The 18,481-nt window shown below is 42.5% G+C and overlaps 1 protein-coding gene across 2 annotated transcripts in view; it reads left to right on the top strand.

The window, feature by feature from the left end:
• Nucleotides 1-18,481, top strand: part of CDH4 (cadherin 4) — a 525,850-nt gene that overhangs the window by 68,357 nt on the left and 439,012 nt on the right. Inside the window, exons 1-2 of one of the 2 annotated variants that reach the window (XM_066978558.1) lie at nt 696-911; nt 2,911-3,022. In XM_066978558.1, the coding sequence (XP_066834659.1) occupies nt 858-911; nt 2,911-3,022 (166 nt within the window). In that variant the 5' untranslated portion in view covers nt 696-857. Of the gene's footprint in view, nt 1-695; nt 912-2,910; nt 3,023-18,481 lie in introns of those variants that run through there. The other variant, XM_013188900.3, reaches the window with a different exon arrangement.

Below are 18,481 nucleotides of genomic sequence, written 5' to 3'. Positions count from 1 at the left end.
TTCCTCACTGACACACTGGTTTCTCCTGTGGATGTGATTCTCCCCCCGCACACAGCCTTCTCCTCATGGAGAAGCTGGGCTTTTCTCACAGAAAGAAAAAGCTGGGCTTTTCTCACAGAATCCACTCATCTTTCCCCTGTGTGATCTGTCCTTACAGATATATGAGTTTTTCACCTGGATGCGTTAGGTTTTTCCCCACTGGCTGCCTTTCCCCTGAGTACTTTACTTCTTTCCCCTGAAGACCCTTCTTTTTCCTCAGCGGATACATTTTTTCCTGCTGGTACACTAGTTTATCCCTCACTGGACACATCTTTCCCTCAGATATGCTGTTATTTTGCCTAAATACTCAAGCTTTTCTGTCCGTTTTTTTCCCCGAGCTTTGTTGCCCGCTGTCCCTGTGCGCTCACAGAGCTCCACAAAACGTGGGCAGGTCCAGGTCCAGGTCCAGGTCCAGGACTTGGATCTGGACCAGAACCAGAACCAGAACCAGAACCAGAAGCAGAAGCAGAAGCAGAAGCAGAACCAGAACCAGAACCAGAACCAGAACCAGAACCAGCTTCCACTACCACAGCCGCCTCCTCACCCCGCCAGGCGGCGGGGCGGCGCCTGCCGCTTTAAGGCGGCGCGTGCCCGCGGGGCCGGGGGGCGGGGCCTGGCGGCGGCGGCAGCGGCGGCGCGCAGCGAGCGCTTCACCTGCAGCCCGGAGCGGGCGCTCAGCGGCGGCGGCGGCAGGAGCGGGGCGCGATCGCGCCGAGCCGAGCGGAGCCGAGCGGAGCCGAGCCGCTGTCCCCGGCACCGCGCGGCACGGGGCGGCCAGCCGCACCGCCACAGCCCGGCGGGCGGGCGCCGCCGGGGCGATGAGGACCGGCTCGCGGCTGCTGCTGGTGCTGCTCGTCTGGGGCTCGGCGGCGGTAAGTGGGGCGCCCCGGGGAGGTTTTGGGGTGACCGGCTCTCCCCGCGCCCCCCTCCCCCCCCCCGCCCCGGGCTGCCGCCCGCCGTCCTCAGCATCCGCAGCAACTTCGGGCTCGGGGCCGCCGGGAGGGGAGCGGCGTCTCGGCAGCTTGCCCGGGCTCCCCCTTCCCTTTTATCCATGCGTTCATTTATTATTATTTTTATATATGTATCTTCTTTGCAATGATTATTTTCAGCGCCATCGTTCGCCCGAAGCCCGTTACCTCCGCGGTGCCGGCGAAACTTGCCCTCCGCGCTGCGCGGCGCCGCCTGAACTTGCGGGGAGCGAGCATCCGCGCTGCCCGCCCCGCGCCGCCGCCGCCAACTTTTATTTTCCTGCGCCCCTCAACGCCCCCAGGGGGCCTGAAGCGTGTGACGGGCTGAAAAGTTTGTTGGTTTTTCTTTTTTTCTTTTTTTTCTTTTTTTTTTTTTTTCCTCCCCCCGGTAAGGGGCTGGCTGCAGAGCATCGCCGGGCGCCTGCCCGCGGTGTCACGGTGCGAGCGGGGCCGCTGCTCCGCGCCGTGCCGGGGCTGGCAGCAGGGACAAGAGCCGCTGATTTTCCTGCTTAAATCCCCCAGCGCCAAGTTGGGTCGGCGATGTCCCGAGCCTGAGCCCTGGGGAGGGGCTGGGTGCGCAGGAACGGCCCCGATGCGCTCCCGGCTAGCGAGCGCGGTTACAGCAACGGGCTGATCTCCGATCCGGAGCCCGTTACCTTCAGTCAGCCCCTTTGAAATGTTTCCTAATCGCAACATCTTGCCAGCGACGGTCAGTCCCCAGAGCCGCTGCTTTCTTGCACTTCCCATGCAGTAGCTGGCATCCGTCTCCCGGGCGTGATTTTTTAGCAGAGTCCATTGGCTTGCTTTCTGCTTACTAAGCTCGTCCGAAAGGACCCTCCGCTTCTCCTCCCTCCTGGCTCCGTAATGCAGCGATGTCTGTGCCTGAGAGTGCGTCGGCAGCCCGGGGGATGCGGGTGGGCGCCCGGAGTTGCACTTTCTCAGGGAAGTGGCTCTCCTGGTCCTTGGGCTTCATCCTGCGCTGCTGGGACCAGAGGAGTCCGGGGCACAGCCGGCATCGCGAAGCGACGCTCTGGCTAGCCCAGCTGACAGCCCAGCACTGCTAGAAATCCCTTGCCACCGGCACTTGCTTGTGCATAAATCACCTGTCGTGGATCGCCGGCCGATGTGCTTCCAGGGAGCTGGAAGAGCGGTGTCTGGACCCTCCTTGCTGGGGTGGGTGTCCCCGTCCCAAGGATCCTGGACCGCTGCGGCTGGGCAAGCCTGTCCCCGTGGCAGGCGCTGTCCCCTAACTGCGCGGTACGAAGTCAGAACGGAGCAGCTGAGCGCAGCCCCTGGACCCCGGCAGGCTGTGCGAGGGGCTGCGCTAATTGCTAGGTTTTAATTGGGCTCCCCTCCATCCCTCCCTGCAGCCTGGGCAAGCGTAGAGCCTGGGGGGTCACAGGGCAGCAGCCAGCAGAGGCTTGGGGCCACTGCAGGGGAAGCGAGGGGGCTTTAGGAGGCTGCGAGCTGCAGAGGCTGCTGCGAGCTGGGGGTGCTTCTCCTCCTTCAGGCCAGGGCCTTGCCCGGTTTCTCAATAGCAAAACTCGGGTGATTTGGGTGTTGCAACATAAGGCCTTTGCGTGGCTCCAGTGCGAGCGCTGCTCGTGTTGATGAATTGCTGCTCTTTGTTTCCTCCCCTCTTCTGACAGTGCCCAGTATCCCAGCCTTCCTACAAACAATGATTTCTATTGTACTCAGGCAACTATTTTCTGGCCCATTTTATTTTTGCAGCTACAGTATGGATCCAGTCCAACAGATAGGCACTTTAGCATAAATGGTTTCTACTTGCACACTGCTTTACTGTTCATGTTTGTCCGTGCCTGAACACCTAGTCATTGGGCACAAAGCATTGTACCAAACCACAAAAGTCATGGTGTGTGCTTTTCTTGCTTTGATTTTGCAGGCACGCGATGGGGATCTTACAGTTAGACCCACATGCAAGCCTGGCTTTTCAGAAGAAGACTACACAGCATTCGTCTCCCAAAGTATCATGGAAGGGCAGAAGCTACTGAAAGGTAAGTGGAATAAAATGCTTAATGGGTGCTGCAATAACTGTGTTTTGGGGAGGTGAAAGGAGACTTAAAGATGCTGGGTTTGATGGTGAAATTGTCTGCAGAATTATGTTTGTAGGAGGATGAAACACTAAGTGGTTTACCTGAGCACAGTTTTGAATACAGATGAATCATTCGAAGTCCACGTGCTGTCTGCTTCAGGTGGATGTTTGCCTATAGTATGCGAGGTCATCGCTTCACTTTTAAGTCTCGCACTCCCACCCTGTCTGAAGGGACTCTACATTTGATATTTTAGAAAGTATTTTTATGTATGAAATTCAGAGATCCTTAAATTATCTCTGCTTTGAAATGCATGATAAAGCAGACGTTGTTGTTGGAAATGTGGTAAACAAGCCTACAGACATTCTGTTCACAAATGTGGCATTCATTTTCATTACTGCCCCACTGACAACATGAAAACACAGGCAAAAAGAAACTACCAATTAGCTTTATAGTAATTGCAGGATTATAACCACTTTTGTGATTGTAAACTCTGAGACGTCTTCGTAATCCAAATAACAATAGATTATCCTGTGTATTGATCTGTCTCTCTTTCAAGTTAAAAATAATTAAACTTTGTATTTGCATGATGCAGAAAATCATGGTTTTACTCTGAAGTGAATTTTTGAAGAGCAAAATTCCCCCCCTCCATGGCCCCCCTTAAGTTAAATCACTAACCACTAGTGGATGCTACAGCAGTTCTGAAAACGTAGTACGCTGCAGGAACTGAGGAGCACAACAGGTTTTGGTACTCTACACAAGGGGTTATAAACCCTTTGCTACTTTCTCCTGAGTACATTTACTCACATGCATATTCCTCTGCCAGAAAGCTGGGATTTCTGTCTTCCTCCAGAGCAAACACCTGCTCTGTTACTTTGATTTTCTAGAGAGAGGGGGAGTTGTATTCTTTCTGGCTTCAGCGGAATCCAGGACTGGATGCTTTTTCTCTACATGAGTTGGCAATCAGTTCTGTTTCTAAGCCCGATCGTCTTTGTTTTGCTGTTTAGGAATTCTCTTGACTGGCCTGGCATCAGTTAGGAGATGTTTGGGAGTTTATTTTTGGTTGGAAAGCTAATCAGCTAGGGACTGGACATAGACAAACCTAAGAATATAACAAAATAGTAACATATTAGAGACTTAGTACCAATTGTTTACATATTTAGTAGCAATTTTTCCCAAACTTATGAATCATATGGCATTCCAGGTCAGTTTGTAAACTGAGTATATTTCACACATTTTAGCTTTGAAAATCATTTGATATACAGAGTCCTTCAAAGACTAGAAAATCATGTCATTAATACATGCCTGAAGGAGTATTTTTTTTGTGGTTTAGTGCTCAATATATTGTGCTGCATGTTTATGTAGCTGGGCAATAGGTATGGAGCAGAAGGTCTGTTTAGAGGAGTTAGCTAGCAATGACAGCATAGTGGCTGTCATTTCATTTCAGTTGCAACTGATCATCTTTAAATATGAAATTATATTTAGATAGGCTGTCAAGTTGATTTGAATGAAAGTATATATTTAATGAACGCTAATTTTATCCTTGGGGTCCAGTTGTAGTTTTACATTAGTCATGGCAAACCTGCCATTCGTTTAGGGCTGAACTGGCCCTCAAAATATTATGTATGCATGCACCACTTGGAGGACTCATGTCCTGATAACATTGTCACTAGTTACGTGATTTATAAGAATTTTGTCAACTGAAGGAGAAAGAAAAAAGTGCAAATGCTGTGTTTGCTAATAAGTAAGCTATCATCTTTACACCTTCTAATCAGCAGTCAAATACATGCTGCTATTTATCATAGGAAACAAATATATGTAATTAACTTGTACAAGAATGGGGGAGAAAATCTGCTGCATCAAAATTCTTCTTCGTGCTTGTGTTGTTCTTTATATATACTCTAGCATGTAAAATTGGTAGTTTTCCAGTTTGGGTTTAATTTTACTTCCTAACACTTGATATGTCTGAAGCATAAAATGTTTATCTCTTTCTTCCATCTGGGTGAAGTATTGTACAATAGATCAGACCAAAAATGGGTTCAGATTGCTTACATTAACATGTTTGATAGATTGACATATGTACTGTTTCACACCATCTTACCACGCAAAGCTCTGCTGCCAGCTACCACCATCTTATTCATCAGCATTCAGTAATTCATTTTCAGGCCAAATGGGACTGTTTGCCTGGAGGAAAAAAAAAAAGTAGGTAGGGATTCACCTGTCAGTGATTTCATGGTTTTGGGGAAAAAAAGTGTGCGTATTTCAAATTGTTTTCAGGGGATTCCAGCAAACACAAAATCTGTATGCTGCGTAAGCCTCACTTAGTCCTTCGGAAAGATGTATGGGGAGTCCTGGGACAGTTTATACTGCCCAAGGATTTGTTCATCAGAAATTATGTAGGATGTAGCCCTCGGCACAGCTATCAGCCTCAGCCAGCGTCAAGAAGTTTAGATGCTACATGGCTCGGGGATAAACTGTGTGGCAATAAAGCAAGCATTTCCTTTCTAAGCTTTATAATATCCAGCTCCTAAATGTATGCAGTGTTATGAATGTATCAAAATAAAAGTGTATAAAGTATTCTAGGTTTGAATCAAGTTTAAACAGATAATGGCTGCTTATAATTGACTTATTCCAATGGAAATAGCTTAGCCTTAATTTGACAACAAGAGCTTTTACAGAGTCATTGTTTTATTATAAGTATGCCATAAGCTATTAACTACTACTTTGTGGTTCATCTTATTTGCCTGAGTCAGCTCTCTAACATCCTCAAAACATACAGATTCTAGCAGGAGCTATTTGTTACACAGTAATTAACTTGTTTATGATAAATGGATGGAAGAAATGTCATGGCATTTTGTTTTATGTATAAATGAAAAGCATTTGCATTCTAAAAATTTCATGTTAATTAGACTTAAAATAGTTTTCCTCAATAGGGCCACAAATGCCACATACTACACATCACTGCCAAACATTGTAGCCTGATGATGGGGTATTAGCTAAGACAATTTGTGAAGTCTGTACCTTCCTCTGAAATGCCATCTCCTAATAAAAGTTAGTGGGGTATAATCAGTTGATTTTTGTCATTGTTTTTGTTTGAAGGATAATAAACTTAGAGTAATCACTGATGCATGATAATGTTTAAAAGGTTGGTTGACTATTTTCTTTCTTAGCCTTAGGAAAAATCTCAAAGCTGCTGTATGACAGAGGACAATTACAGTGTGGGTATCTTTTTCTCTTTGTTAATTATTAATGTTACCTTAAAGTGGTGAGAACATTGGTCCCGGGGGGAAGGGGAGGAGCAAAGACATGCAGTACTGCACTGAAGACAGTTCAGGACTGACTCAGGGGATCTGATCCCTGAGTTGATGCTCAGGTGAGTGGGAACAGTGACCAGGTGGCCTCATAGGGAAAGAAAAATAAGGAGTAGGATTCTGAAACTGCTATGCAGCATGATCTAAGGGGAATGTTACCCTTGGTACAGGATTAATGCCCATTTCTATAATATTTTTAAATATTATAATTCAAAAAATAACATTTTTAAAACTAGAATTTCAAGTTTTATTGACATTGGTGAGACCATGGCAACTAACAGTGGGTGTAATGACATCACAGAGTTAACTGCGTTATTTTTACAGCCTAGTACCGTCACAGTTATCCCCGGTCACCTTCCAGAAATATGGCTAAACAACATTACTAGCATGCGTGTCATAGCTTTCCGTACAGCCAAGAAGACTACATAAGCAGTTGAGACATACAGCCCCTTTTTTGTTTTTCTTTGCATCTCTTCATCTGCAGTGATTCATATTTCTGTTGCCCATCCTAAATAGTGCCTATACAGAACAACTTTGCTTGTGTAGGCAGCTACGTTTGGGTAAAAGCGCGTGGAAGCACAGTTTATTTTCATACAGGAAGATGAATAAACTGTGCCAGCATGTGCTGCTTTAAGCAAGTGTGTGAAACCAAAGGTAGCCAAACTTCAGGCAAATGTATAAAAACATAATTGTTCCTACACAAGGGTTTTCAGTGACATACCACTTGGTTAAAAACAAATAAATATATACATTTTACTGAAATACATGTGTTTTTTCATATGAATTCAGCATGGAAGCCTTTTGTTCTCCCCATGGAGGCTTCAAAACCTCCACTTTGTTCAACCCTTATCACCTCCAACAGTAAAACTTAGGAAGGCTGTGAATGCTGTTTAGGAAGTATAGAACAGCTAGGCGCAACATCCCAGTCTTCATTTGATGGTCTAAAAGCAAACCTTCAATTAAAGAAAGGGGAGTGTGGGAACAGTGGTGGAACCTGAACAAACCTTTGCAAGCTGTGTTTGAGGCTGGTTGCTAGTGATTCATTTAGCAGTAGCTGCAGGGATATGTGCTGTACCTCCGTTTGGAGGTAAATGTGCTGCATTGTTGTGGTTAAGATGATGCTGGAAACAGAGTGTGTCCTGTGGAGGACATTGGTGAAATGTACCAACAGCTCTACTTGAACATAATCATGCAGCCACGAAATACTACTGCATACGTGAAGTCTGGGCCCTGCAGAAAGAATGATACAGGTAGGTATCTTAGGAGGAATGCTGATACTTCAGCAAAATGCCGTGAAGGAAGGAGCACATCCCTGTGGTAACAAGTGCAAACCTAGCAAGTGCCCAAAGATTCACCGGGGGTATCGACAGGGAGTGTGCATCTGCAGTACTGCATGGCTCCGACACGTGAATTGGCTAGTGAGGACGTTTGCCCTTTTATATGCGTGGTTTCCCACTTTTCTTGGATGTAGAATCCAAAAAAATAGATAGGTACCTGACTGTGGTTAATTTGGTAGGAGCTTGGCTCCTAAAGGCCTTTGGAGCATGGCTGGGAGGATGCCCCATGCCGGTGGCCACGGTGCCCTGCTGGTAAGCAGGTGCTCTGTTGTGCCTCTGTTTTCAGAGTGCCCTTCGGTGTTGTGTGGACATTTTTACGGAGCATGAGCTGTGAGGGCTGTTGGGGTTTGTGCTGGTGTTTGGGAGGGCTTGGAACACCCTGAGGGGTCACTCGCTCCGTGCTGCAGTGCGGAGGTTTGGCTGCGGCCTGCTGCCGTATCCAGTGCCTTCTGTGAGCTGCTCCGAGTTTAAAAGAGAGGCTTTTCCATTCATGCTTTCTTTATTTTCTGGTCTGTGATTCTGCATGAAAAGTAGTTACTGAAGTTATCATACACATAATTAGCTTCACAGTTTCATAATAAAATCTGAAAGCAGGCGTAAGTCCACCGGGAACCCGGGCCTCTTTCTCTAACCTTTCTTCATTCCCTTCTTGGAGGAGAAAGGCAGAGAGACACCAGCTTTCTGCGCTAAGCTCGTACGTGCTCGAGTGAAGCTGCTTCTCAGAAACCCTTCTCCCATTCCACAGGACAACTTCTTTTTAAAGCAGTTTCTCTTGATGGGCATGTAGCAAACCAAAATCACAACTTCAGTCGTGAGTTTCAGGGGAGACCCCGGAAAGAGCTGCTGTGGACTGGGGAGCTGCTGATGCATATTCATTTGTAACGTTATTCTTCAGATCTAACTTCTGACGCAAAAATATGATGTTTAAGTTGACATTTTTATCTAAATAAAATGCCAGTTAATGAGACCAGAGTAGTCAATAACACTCTGTAGAGTTAATCCCCTTACTCTGTTTAATAACTGTATATATTGCTTTCTAGTTCAGAGCTTTGAACCAAATTCCTCAAACCCAAGTAAAATTACATTTTTCTGCATTCTGGGAAGGCGACTGATTTTTATCTGAATAAATCTGCTTCTCCAGAAACAGACTCAGAGCTTCTTTTTCCTTTTTTTTCTTTTTTTTTTCCTTTTCTTTTTTTTTTTTGGTGGGTGGGGGGAAGTTTGTCTGAAGGACTGAGCTGCTTCAAATTAGGCACTCTGAACAAACAGATATTAAGGAAGAAAATGAAACAACAATTTCTAATGAATAATTTATTTTTTTTTTATGCTTAAGCTGTTAGGAAATAAGCCATGCCTGGAATGGTATAAATTTGTTGTTTATTTTGAAATCTGTATTGTTTTGAAGTCCAAACCAGTAAGGTGAGGTCTCTTAAGGTTAAAAAATGTTAATTTCAAAGTCACTTCTGTGTTCAGAAGCTGACTGCTGCTGACAGAGCTTGTGAGCTCTGATCTCACTGAGCAGATGCTGAAAGCATTCTGGAAATTCTGTTTTTTGCATGTGGTAAATGCAAATTATTTATTCTAGCAATGAAATATTTTCTTGCTTAATTTTCGTTGACCTAATGCCAGTTCTCATAGCCTAATTTCATTGATATTTATGTGCAAGCCTCCTTCAGCCTTAATTTTCTCTCTGAAAATGAGCATAATATTTTTCTAGAGGTAGCTTATTTCATTGCTAAAAGATTGTGAAGTACTTAGTTCTACAGCAGCTTGGGCCATGTGCATAGCCCACAGAATATTGTAGTAATTTAGATAGTACTTAAGTGTCTCATTTAACGGGTAGGAGGAGATTTAAAGTACAGAGGATAGGATTTCATTAGAAATTTACTTTTTAATATTTTTTCCTATCATAGAATGAATTTGCATAATAAAGGGAAAGAAGGATGTTTCTCTTCAAGTTGAGGCTATAGGTATATGCAGAATAGTGCAATTCCTTTTTTTCTTTTTTTTTTAAATATTTTTTTACATAAATGGTGATAGTAAGAACAAACGTCAGAAAGCAATTATTGAAAAAGACCAGTATTTGCATTTTGGAACTATAGTTTGGAATGGTTTGACAAGTAAACTAAGAGCCTTTACCAGTGACCAGAGACTTTCACCAAGCGCCTGCAACAGGAATTTATGCTGTCTTGATGGACTCAAACTGTACCTGGTTTTAGTGTATGTAAACCTTTTATGCACGAGCTGAAGGGTTTGAAGACCATTCTGTTTCACATTCAATTTTCCTTTTTGTGATTAAGTGACCCCCCAGACTTCGCTTTTTCAGGTAAAGATCAGAAGTGTCATGGGCCAGCTGTGCTACTAGATGTTTTTCTTATGGATGAGATTACAGTGAGATTTGGTTTTGATATTTTGTTTAAATATTTATTTATTAGTATTTCTGCAAGGAGAGGCCGAGTGAGCTGGGATTGTTTAGCATGGAAAAGAGAAGTCTTGGAAAGATTTCATATAATCTCATGTTTCATATAATTTCATATAAATGCCTCGTGGCATGATGTAAGGGCGACAGAGCTGGGTTCTTCTCGGTGGTACACAGAGAAAGGGCAGAAGGAAGTAGGGGCAAACTGAAGATCAGGAATTTCCGTTTAAACAGGAGAAGAAACTTTCAGTTCAAGGGTCATCAAATACTGGAACAGGTTAATTGGAGAGGTTGTGGAGTCTCCAAGCTTGGAGATGCGCAAAACCCAGCTGGACACAGTCCTGCAACCTGTTCCAGCTGACCCTCTGCTGAGCAGGATGTGGGACCAAACGCTCTCCAGAGGTGCTTCCAGCCTCAACATGCCTTGGTTCCATCAAATACTTCACAGGTGAGTATATGAAAAGTTAGAGTGGTGAACTGAGCTTTTCTGCAAATATAGATCAAATAGCTTTAAAGAAAAACATTGCAACAGTCTGCAAAAAATAATTCTTACAGGGAAATGGTGTTTCTGTAACTTCTTGGAAGCCTAACTTCTAAAGAGAGAATAATTGAAACACCAGGGACCACTATTCTGCGATTTGCTTCCATTAATGTCCAGACTTAACTCAGGCATAGTTTGTCTCCTGGCATAAGGAAATGTTACACTTAAATTCAAAAAGCTCTTGATTTCCTCTTTATTTTTAGTAGAATAAAAGGAGAACATATGGAGTTTCTGTTTTCCCAAAATATTTGTCATTAGTACTGGCTGCTTCGCTTCTTTCAGCAGAATCTTTCCCAAGTGAGTTTTCCTGCAACGTAAAAAATAGTTGGGTTGAACAAGATTTCTTTTTGCCACAGGCTTTGTGATTTATCTTGCTTATATTCATTGTCCCTAATTTATTTATTAATTTTGAATTGTAATTGCACAGAGGGAGAGAGAAGGAGCAAATGTTCTGGCATATGGGCTGCACTGTCATTGGAAATGGAGACTTTCAGCCGCTCTTGCTGCCCTGTGCCTTATGACCCCAGGCTCCAGGTTCTCTTTTTGCCAGCCTGTTTAGATTCCTGCTTTCTTCTCCCTTCCAGTACAAAATTTTCATTATTTTTGCTTTGCCCTCACTACTTCCCTGCCACCGTTCCTCACCAGTTGCCAGCATTTTGTAATAGAGAGCCAGTGGCAGTAATTCAGCACTCTGCTAGTTACACTGCTGCTCAGAGAGTCACATATACTACAGCCTATTAGCATTAACATAGTAATAGCAGCCAGTATGTGGAACGCACAGTGGGAATGTTGGAAGCTTCTCCAAGGACCCTGAAGATATGTATGGGCCACCCATGAAGCAGAAAAAAAATGCCCTTTCTGCTTTGAAATGAGCCAATCTGTGCGTTTCCTTGATACCCGGAAGCACTGCAATCATTAAGGCTATTACTATGCCTATTATAAATCACAATTTCGTAGCAGTTCATAGATTAGTCACAAAAATTACTTTTAGTCTAATATTTTGTTATACTGAGCTTTTCTAGTAGCAATTTCAATCCTTATTAAACAAAATTGTCTTTAAAATAATAATGAATATAGCAATTATCCGAAGATAAATTGTCAAGATTACAAAAATTGTTCCAGAGAAAGCTGTGTATCAGCTCCTTCTGTCAGTTCATGTCTAGAGAATCATAAAAGGCAGGTCAGTGAAATAAACATTTTTTTACTCACCATTTAGCAGGAGAAATATGTTGGGATTCTTGGTATATGAAGTTAAAACATCAACAAATGAGCTTGTGAGGTTCTTAGAAAATAAAGAAATGGATGCACCTGAGTAAGTGCAAATTAGGACTAATTTAAAGCATAAAATTTAATAACCTCTTTGTTCCCAGTATGATCAAAGCAGTTGTTAATAGATGACCCTGTATAAATTAGCCCTGAGTGGCTGAGAACTACCTGCCGTGCAGTTTTGTCTGGCGACAGAGCTTCCTCAGAAAGCCTCGCTGATTTCACTGAGCTCATGAGGAAGTCTTGTGAAGCAGGCTGCTGCCTTAAGGCATGGGCAGCTCCTTTGTAATCGGGTGGTCCTCAGCGTGGCCTTGAAGGTCTGCTCCTAGGGACCCCAGCCACTACCCTGTATTGCTTCCCTCTCTTTCCTTCACATTTAGACTGAAAGTCTCTTAATACGATTTAAACCCATTGTGATTTGTCATATTCATCATAGAACAGTTGTTGGGTTTTGTTGTGGTTTTTTTGTGTGTGTGTGTGGTTGGTGTGTTTTTTTTTCAACACACTTAAAAGTGTTTTCTTCTCAGCTTCTGTAGGCTGACCCATTTACTTGTTCCATTTCATGTGTCATGCCTGGGCTCCCTCCTCTGTGCCCTCATATCCCTCATCTTTGCTGCTAGCACGATGCTCTGCGTTGATCCGACTGTGCCAGCCAAGCCTTGCAGTGCTGACCAGACCGGGACGATTACTTCACCTGTTTTGCAGGCAATATTCCAGCTGATTTATCTTATATGAGGATTTTTTTTTTTAACAGTATGGCACTGTTGACTCATGTTCAGCTTGTGATCCAGTATAACCTCCCACATCATTTTTTGAAGAACTGCTGCCTACCCAGTTATTTTCTGTGTGCACAGTTGATTAATCCTCCTGAATTGGGTTACCTTGCTGTTCTTCCATTGAATTGCATCTTTTTTTTTTTTTAAATCAGTCTGATCTCTGACTTTAGGATTGTTTTCAATTCTATTCTTGACCTCCAACAGAGCTGCAGTTACACCCTGTTTTCATATCACTCGTGGATGCAACAAACGTATGCTGCATTCCTTTATCTGTTTTGTTAGTAAAAGCAGTGAGCAAAAACAGTTCCAAACAGACTGTTGCAGAGCCCATGTGATATAGCCTTCTGCTTTGGCCATGAACCATTGAAACTTATGTTCTGGGTATAGTTATTGAACTTACTAAAATTACAATAGTGGTTTGTAATCTAAGCCTTTTATGTCTTGAAGTCGTTTGTTTGCAATCTGTAGGAACACAGCTAAATCTAAACGACTCAGTTTGTCAGTAATTCTCCTAGCGTTTGTAACACGAGAGTTACAAAAACTGGGATCTTCGAATTTCCTACGTCTAGAAACATTCCAGACTAAAAGCCTAGGATAGATTCATGCAAGTTAAATACCATGCTGTTGCTGTGGGAGGGGAAGGAGTGCTTCAGTTCTCATTCCAGTATTGGACACACTCCATTTACAGTTTGTTTTCTTAAATGCCATGACCCAGCTGATGGCCAGCACCAGAGGTCCGGCTGTGGCTACAGGACATGTCCCCCAAGCAAGCCTCCCCGGGGGCTCCCACGAGGTCTGCTCAGAAAAGGACATTTTGGTTGAAGGAGATGTTACTAATCCCAATGTGAGTTGAAATAATGGGATTAAATTAAGGCCAGAGGAGTAAATGGGAGTGTTATTCCTATACGAAGAGTGTGGATTCTTAGGGTATCGTCTGTTCTTACTGTACCGAGAGTTGGGGATTTGCAGTGTCCCATTTCCAATCCTGTGATTTATGTCTGATCTTGTGATGAGATGAGGGCAAGGTGTTTGCTTTACACAGAACTAGTTAGATACTGCACTGTTTCTATCGTAACTGCACTATTCATTAAGCTTGTTAGAAGGCCCAGCCCACACTTAAATATTATACCGTTCAGTATCTTTAATTTTGCCTGTTTTTTTTTTTTGCTCATACTTCTGCTTTTGTGTGGTACTTTTTTTTTTTTTTTTTTTTTTAGTAACTGAAAAGAGCTGGATGCATGCAGATCTGCACAAACTCCCTCTGCTGCTAAGATCCGCTTCTGAAGCATCTCACTTCAGGGGGAAGGAAAAAGAATAGGGCTGGTGAATTTCAAGATGGAAAGTTATGTATCTAGTATTCCCCCCAGTGAAAGTGCTTCCTTGGGGAATCAGAAAAAATCATCATTTCAGGTCCTGCATGCCTTGCTGCTTGTTTTTCAGGAGGCTAATTATTAGTGGCTGGTTGAATAGCTTACTTGAAAACAGAAGGTTTACTAAATTACACATGAAAGGCAACTGTTTTGCTCAGCTCCAGCAGCTTTTTTTGTGTGTGTGTGTGTGCCTGAATTATTGAGGTGCATTATTCTTTCATTTCTTTCTCTTTTTATGAAGACTTTTTCACTTGATTCTATGCCCCCTTTTTTTTTCCTTTTCAATCTTCTGTAGAAGATAAAGAAATGTGGGTAAGTGGCATTAAAAAATGTCTTTTTGATGTTGGTTTTATTTTTCTTTTCTGGGGAGAGAAGGAACAGGTTGGGGATGAAGAAAGCTATGTGTACAGTTCTTTGGACAAAGGAGAAACCATAGGTCATGGTAAGAGTTCATGTGATGCAATCTTCTTCAAGGATGACAACCGTTGAAAATATTTGGATTGCGCCCAAGGATTTCCTGATACCATGTTCAAACTACAACATGAAACCATCATCAGGAGAAGTTTAGTGATCTCCGGATCACTAAAACTCTACACATTTATTCAAATAACTGGATAGTAGATTGATTATCTCCGTGTAAAGTTTACTGAGAGAGATTTTTGTTGTTTGCCTGGAGTCTGAAACATAAGAGAAATTGGAAGTTAAAGGACTGGTTGCTGTACCCGATAATAAGCAAGCTGTTCCAGTCATACAGCGTGGTTTTACCGTGCAGATTAGAAACCATGAAGAAGGATTGTATGGGGCAGTTAGACATGTTGGGTTTTGTTGCAGACATAAAAGAGAGGTTTAATCCTGAATAGATCACTGAATACCTGTTGCCTGAGAATGTGCAGGAGTGTCTGTGAGTGGGGAATTAACTGCAGTGTTATATTAAAGCTTGATGTAGACAATGCATTTTACTAGAATAATTTTTCTTTGCATTTTCAATAAAACAAAGTTTTATTTTCCCTTTCTACTGTGAAATGAGACATAATGTTGGTTGTATCCTGTTAAAAAGCAGCAGAATTGAGCAGTAGTGGCACAGCTGGTTTTACCTTTATAAGAACATAGCAAGTTTCATTGCCTTGGGAGACATGATGACGAAGCAAAGTTCTGTTAATTCAGCAGTAGCATCCTTTTGGCAAAGCAATTGTAAGAGGGGGAATTAAACATCTGTGGAGTGGGGTAGCATCTTAATTAAAAATATATATATAAAAAAAAAAAAAAAAAAAGGTGGTGGGGTGTGACATGGAGAGAAGAGGTGTGCAGTACAGAGTGCCAGGAGACCTGGGTGCTCCACAGACCTGCTGGGCCATGGTTCCTGTTGGGCCTGGACAACTCAGGAAACAGAGGGTGTTACCAAGATGTAAAGAGAAGACAAGATTGCTGCCAGAGTTTATTAACCATCAAGGTGATTTTTCAACTTTTTGTCTGCATTGGGTGTCCCTTGTGACCAGTTTCTGATGGCAATATGTGTCTACACCTCCAAATGTGTAGGGAATCCACACACCAAGAACCTACTGTTCTAGGGGAAGCTGTCCTAAAAAATAAATGCATAAAATAAAACTAAAGGTTATATACCCAAATCAGTAATTCATGCTCAAAAAACATTAGTATGTGATCAATGTAATTTAAGTACATCCCTTGCTAGTAAATAGCTTAGGAAGTATAAAATAAAATAATTTTAAAGTTGCAGAAACCTTTGAAGAATACCTTTAAATAGAACTCACTGGAAGCAGGAGATTTAATACTTACCTGTTAGGAGGTGAGTACTGAAAAACATATGGCGGATTGAAGCTACATTTCTTGAATGTAGACACATTTTAGTTTAAGCTCCTTAGTTTAAACAATTAGCTTTTGAAACATTTTTTTGAGTTCTTGTGTAACACTTCAGCCAAGCTGCACTAGTAAGCAGTCTTCTGGTTTTTTTTTTGTTTGTTTGTTTTTTGTTTTTTTTACGAGCCTAATCTGAAGTGTTTCTAAGTCTCAGCTGGCTTTGGAGTGGGTCATTGTGCTGCAGAAATAGTGTGAAGAGCAACTGCATGTCATTTTTCACATGGCCCTGCCTGAAGGATCTGTTCACTTTCGGTCTTAAAACATAATACATCTGTTACCCATCGAAGGATCTCATGTACCAGAACAATTCTCACTTGCCTTCTGTTCTTTCCCCATCATGGTCACCTGTGATTCTACTGAGGAAATAAAGTTGATATGTGTGCATTTCTGAGGCTCTCTCAGTCTCGAATAAAGAGCTTTTTTGGTTTTATTATGGAGCTCTCTTTGATAGCTGAGTAGACAAGCAACAGAAACTGCTTTGAGTTCACTGAGACATTATGTAGTAGTTATGAGTTTATTTAGAAATCAGAGCAAACCAAACTTTGACCCAGTTGGCTTGCTTCCTGACAAGCAATACCCCCTGTTCTTTCCAGTCATGTGTTTTTTCCTAATTCCAATGGCAATCACTTCTTTGGCACTTACAGTAAGGAGAAAAAAATAAAATGAAGTAATACATGGCATTTATTTTGGCCTTAGTCGTGACTGATAAATAGGGACAATATCTGTACTGGTAGCTTTTCCTGGTATATAATCAGATCAAATGAACAAAGTTGTCATTCTTTTGCTTGTTTGTTTGTTTGTTTGCTTTGCCATTGTTATATTTATGTAGGTCCAAAGAGGAAAAATATGTTCGTGTATATTACATAAATTCAGATCTATACATCAGTATGTCTTGTGAATTTTAATTTAGCCACAGTTCTTCTTACACAAAAAAAAAAAAAAAAAAGGCTTATTGCCTCTCCCTGAGCTTTACAAAACTTTTTCCTTCCTGAATCTCGGTCTGTTGAAGACTCATAATACTGCCAAGTCTACATTGTTCTTTTAATTAAAAGACAAAAAAAGAAGTGAAACTTCCAGTGGATGTAAATCCTTATAATCCTGAAATGATGTAAATCAGTGCAACTCCTGAAGTCATTGGAACTATTCTGACTTACATCTACCGAAAATCTGGCACATAATATTCCTGCTGGTCTTTTCTGTTACCCAATAGTTGCTCTACACCGAGTTGGCACTACAAACAAAGCTTTCTCTTACTAAGTGATAGAGGGTGGCATGGCTTCCAGCACTGCTGATTCAGCACAGCAGAGGCCATTTTCCTCATTTCTTTGTGAGCTAGATTAAATTACTCTGCAGGCTGGACTGGAGCCACAGACCATGGTTTTTATAACATGGTATCCCAACCCATGGCATCTGAGTGGTCTGGTTGTGTGCGCAAAGCTCTTCTGCTTCACAGCAAAGCATTTTTCGATTCATCTGTGTCTTTACAAGGCTAATGCCAGCAGTGTTGAAAATATTTTGATTTTCTGGTTGATACAAAATAAAATAAGGTTCCATTAATTGAATGAAGGGATATCATGAGGATCAGGTTAGTATAAAAACTCCACTGTATTTGTTTGTCATGGCAACGTTTCTTTAGATTTGCCTTACAGAACTACAGGATAATAAATAAAGGCTGTGGTTTTTTAATGAATATAACACAGCGACTTATCCTGTCTGAGTTTGGGGGATTGTGCCATGAGAGCTGTTTGAGTGGTTTGCCAAAATTTTGAGACCTGGCAATCCTTTTTTTTGTGTGTGTGTGTGTCTCTCTGTATAGGGACATTTTTTGTCTATTCTGAATGGGGTTGGAATTGAACCAAGGGGGTGAGGCAGTGGGATGCACTTTGTGGGGTGCATCTTTTTCACATCCTTGAGGGCTGAGATGTGGTACGTCTCTGACTGCAGCATGTGGATAGAGAAAAAAGAGTGTTTTCTGCTCAGTGATGAATGCTGGCTTCGTGTATTCAAAAAGTATACATATTCTGCTGTGCTCTCCAGTTGAGCTTCATGATTGCAGCTCATAGCAAAATTGGTCTGGCTTTCCTTAGTGGAGCATGGATGTTGCTTTGAGTTACCCTCGCTCCTCCAATGTTCACGATCAATCCAAAAAGGATTCTGTTCTGGTGAATGGAGAAAGCAACACTGTTAATGAGGGGATAAAAGGTCAAACAGATCAAAAAGTAAAAGCCAGCCTGCTTCCAATGTAAAGAACAGTTTAAGTCGATGCTGTCTAATCCAGACGTTCAAATGAAGCTGAGACCAGGCTTAAAGAATTTTCACAATAGGTTTAGAAGTTTTACTCCATCTCTTATCCCAAGCCTGAGTATCTAATCACATTGTTGGCTGACTTTACAAGCATGCAGTATATCCGTAAGACAGGCACCCCATACATGTGGTTATCTTTGAGTTGCCTTACTGCTTTTCAGTGTTATCTATGTCGTTTAAACAAACATAACCCTCCTGGTTTTAACACGAAGATGGATGTCTTT

This window comes from Anser cygnoides, chromosome 16 (assembly GCF_040182565.1).
Source record: "Anser cygnoides isolate HZ-2024a breed goose chromosome 16, Taihu_goose_T2T_genome, whole genome shotgun sequence".
Taxonomy (NCBI): domain Eukaryota; kingdom Metazoa; phylum Chordata; class Aves; order Anseriformes; family Anatidae; genus Anser; species Anser cygnoides.
Note: the sequence above shows the minus strand (reverse complement) of the source record. Positions and strands in the feature narration are given on the sequence as shown.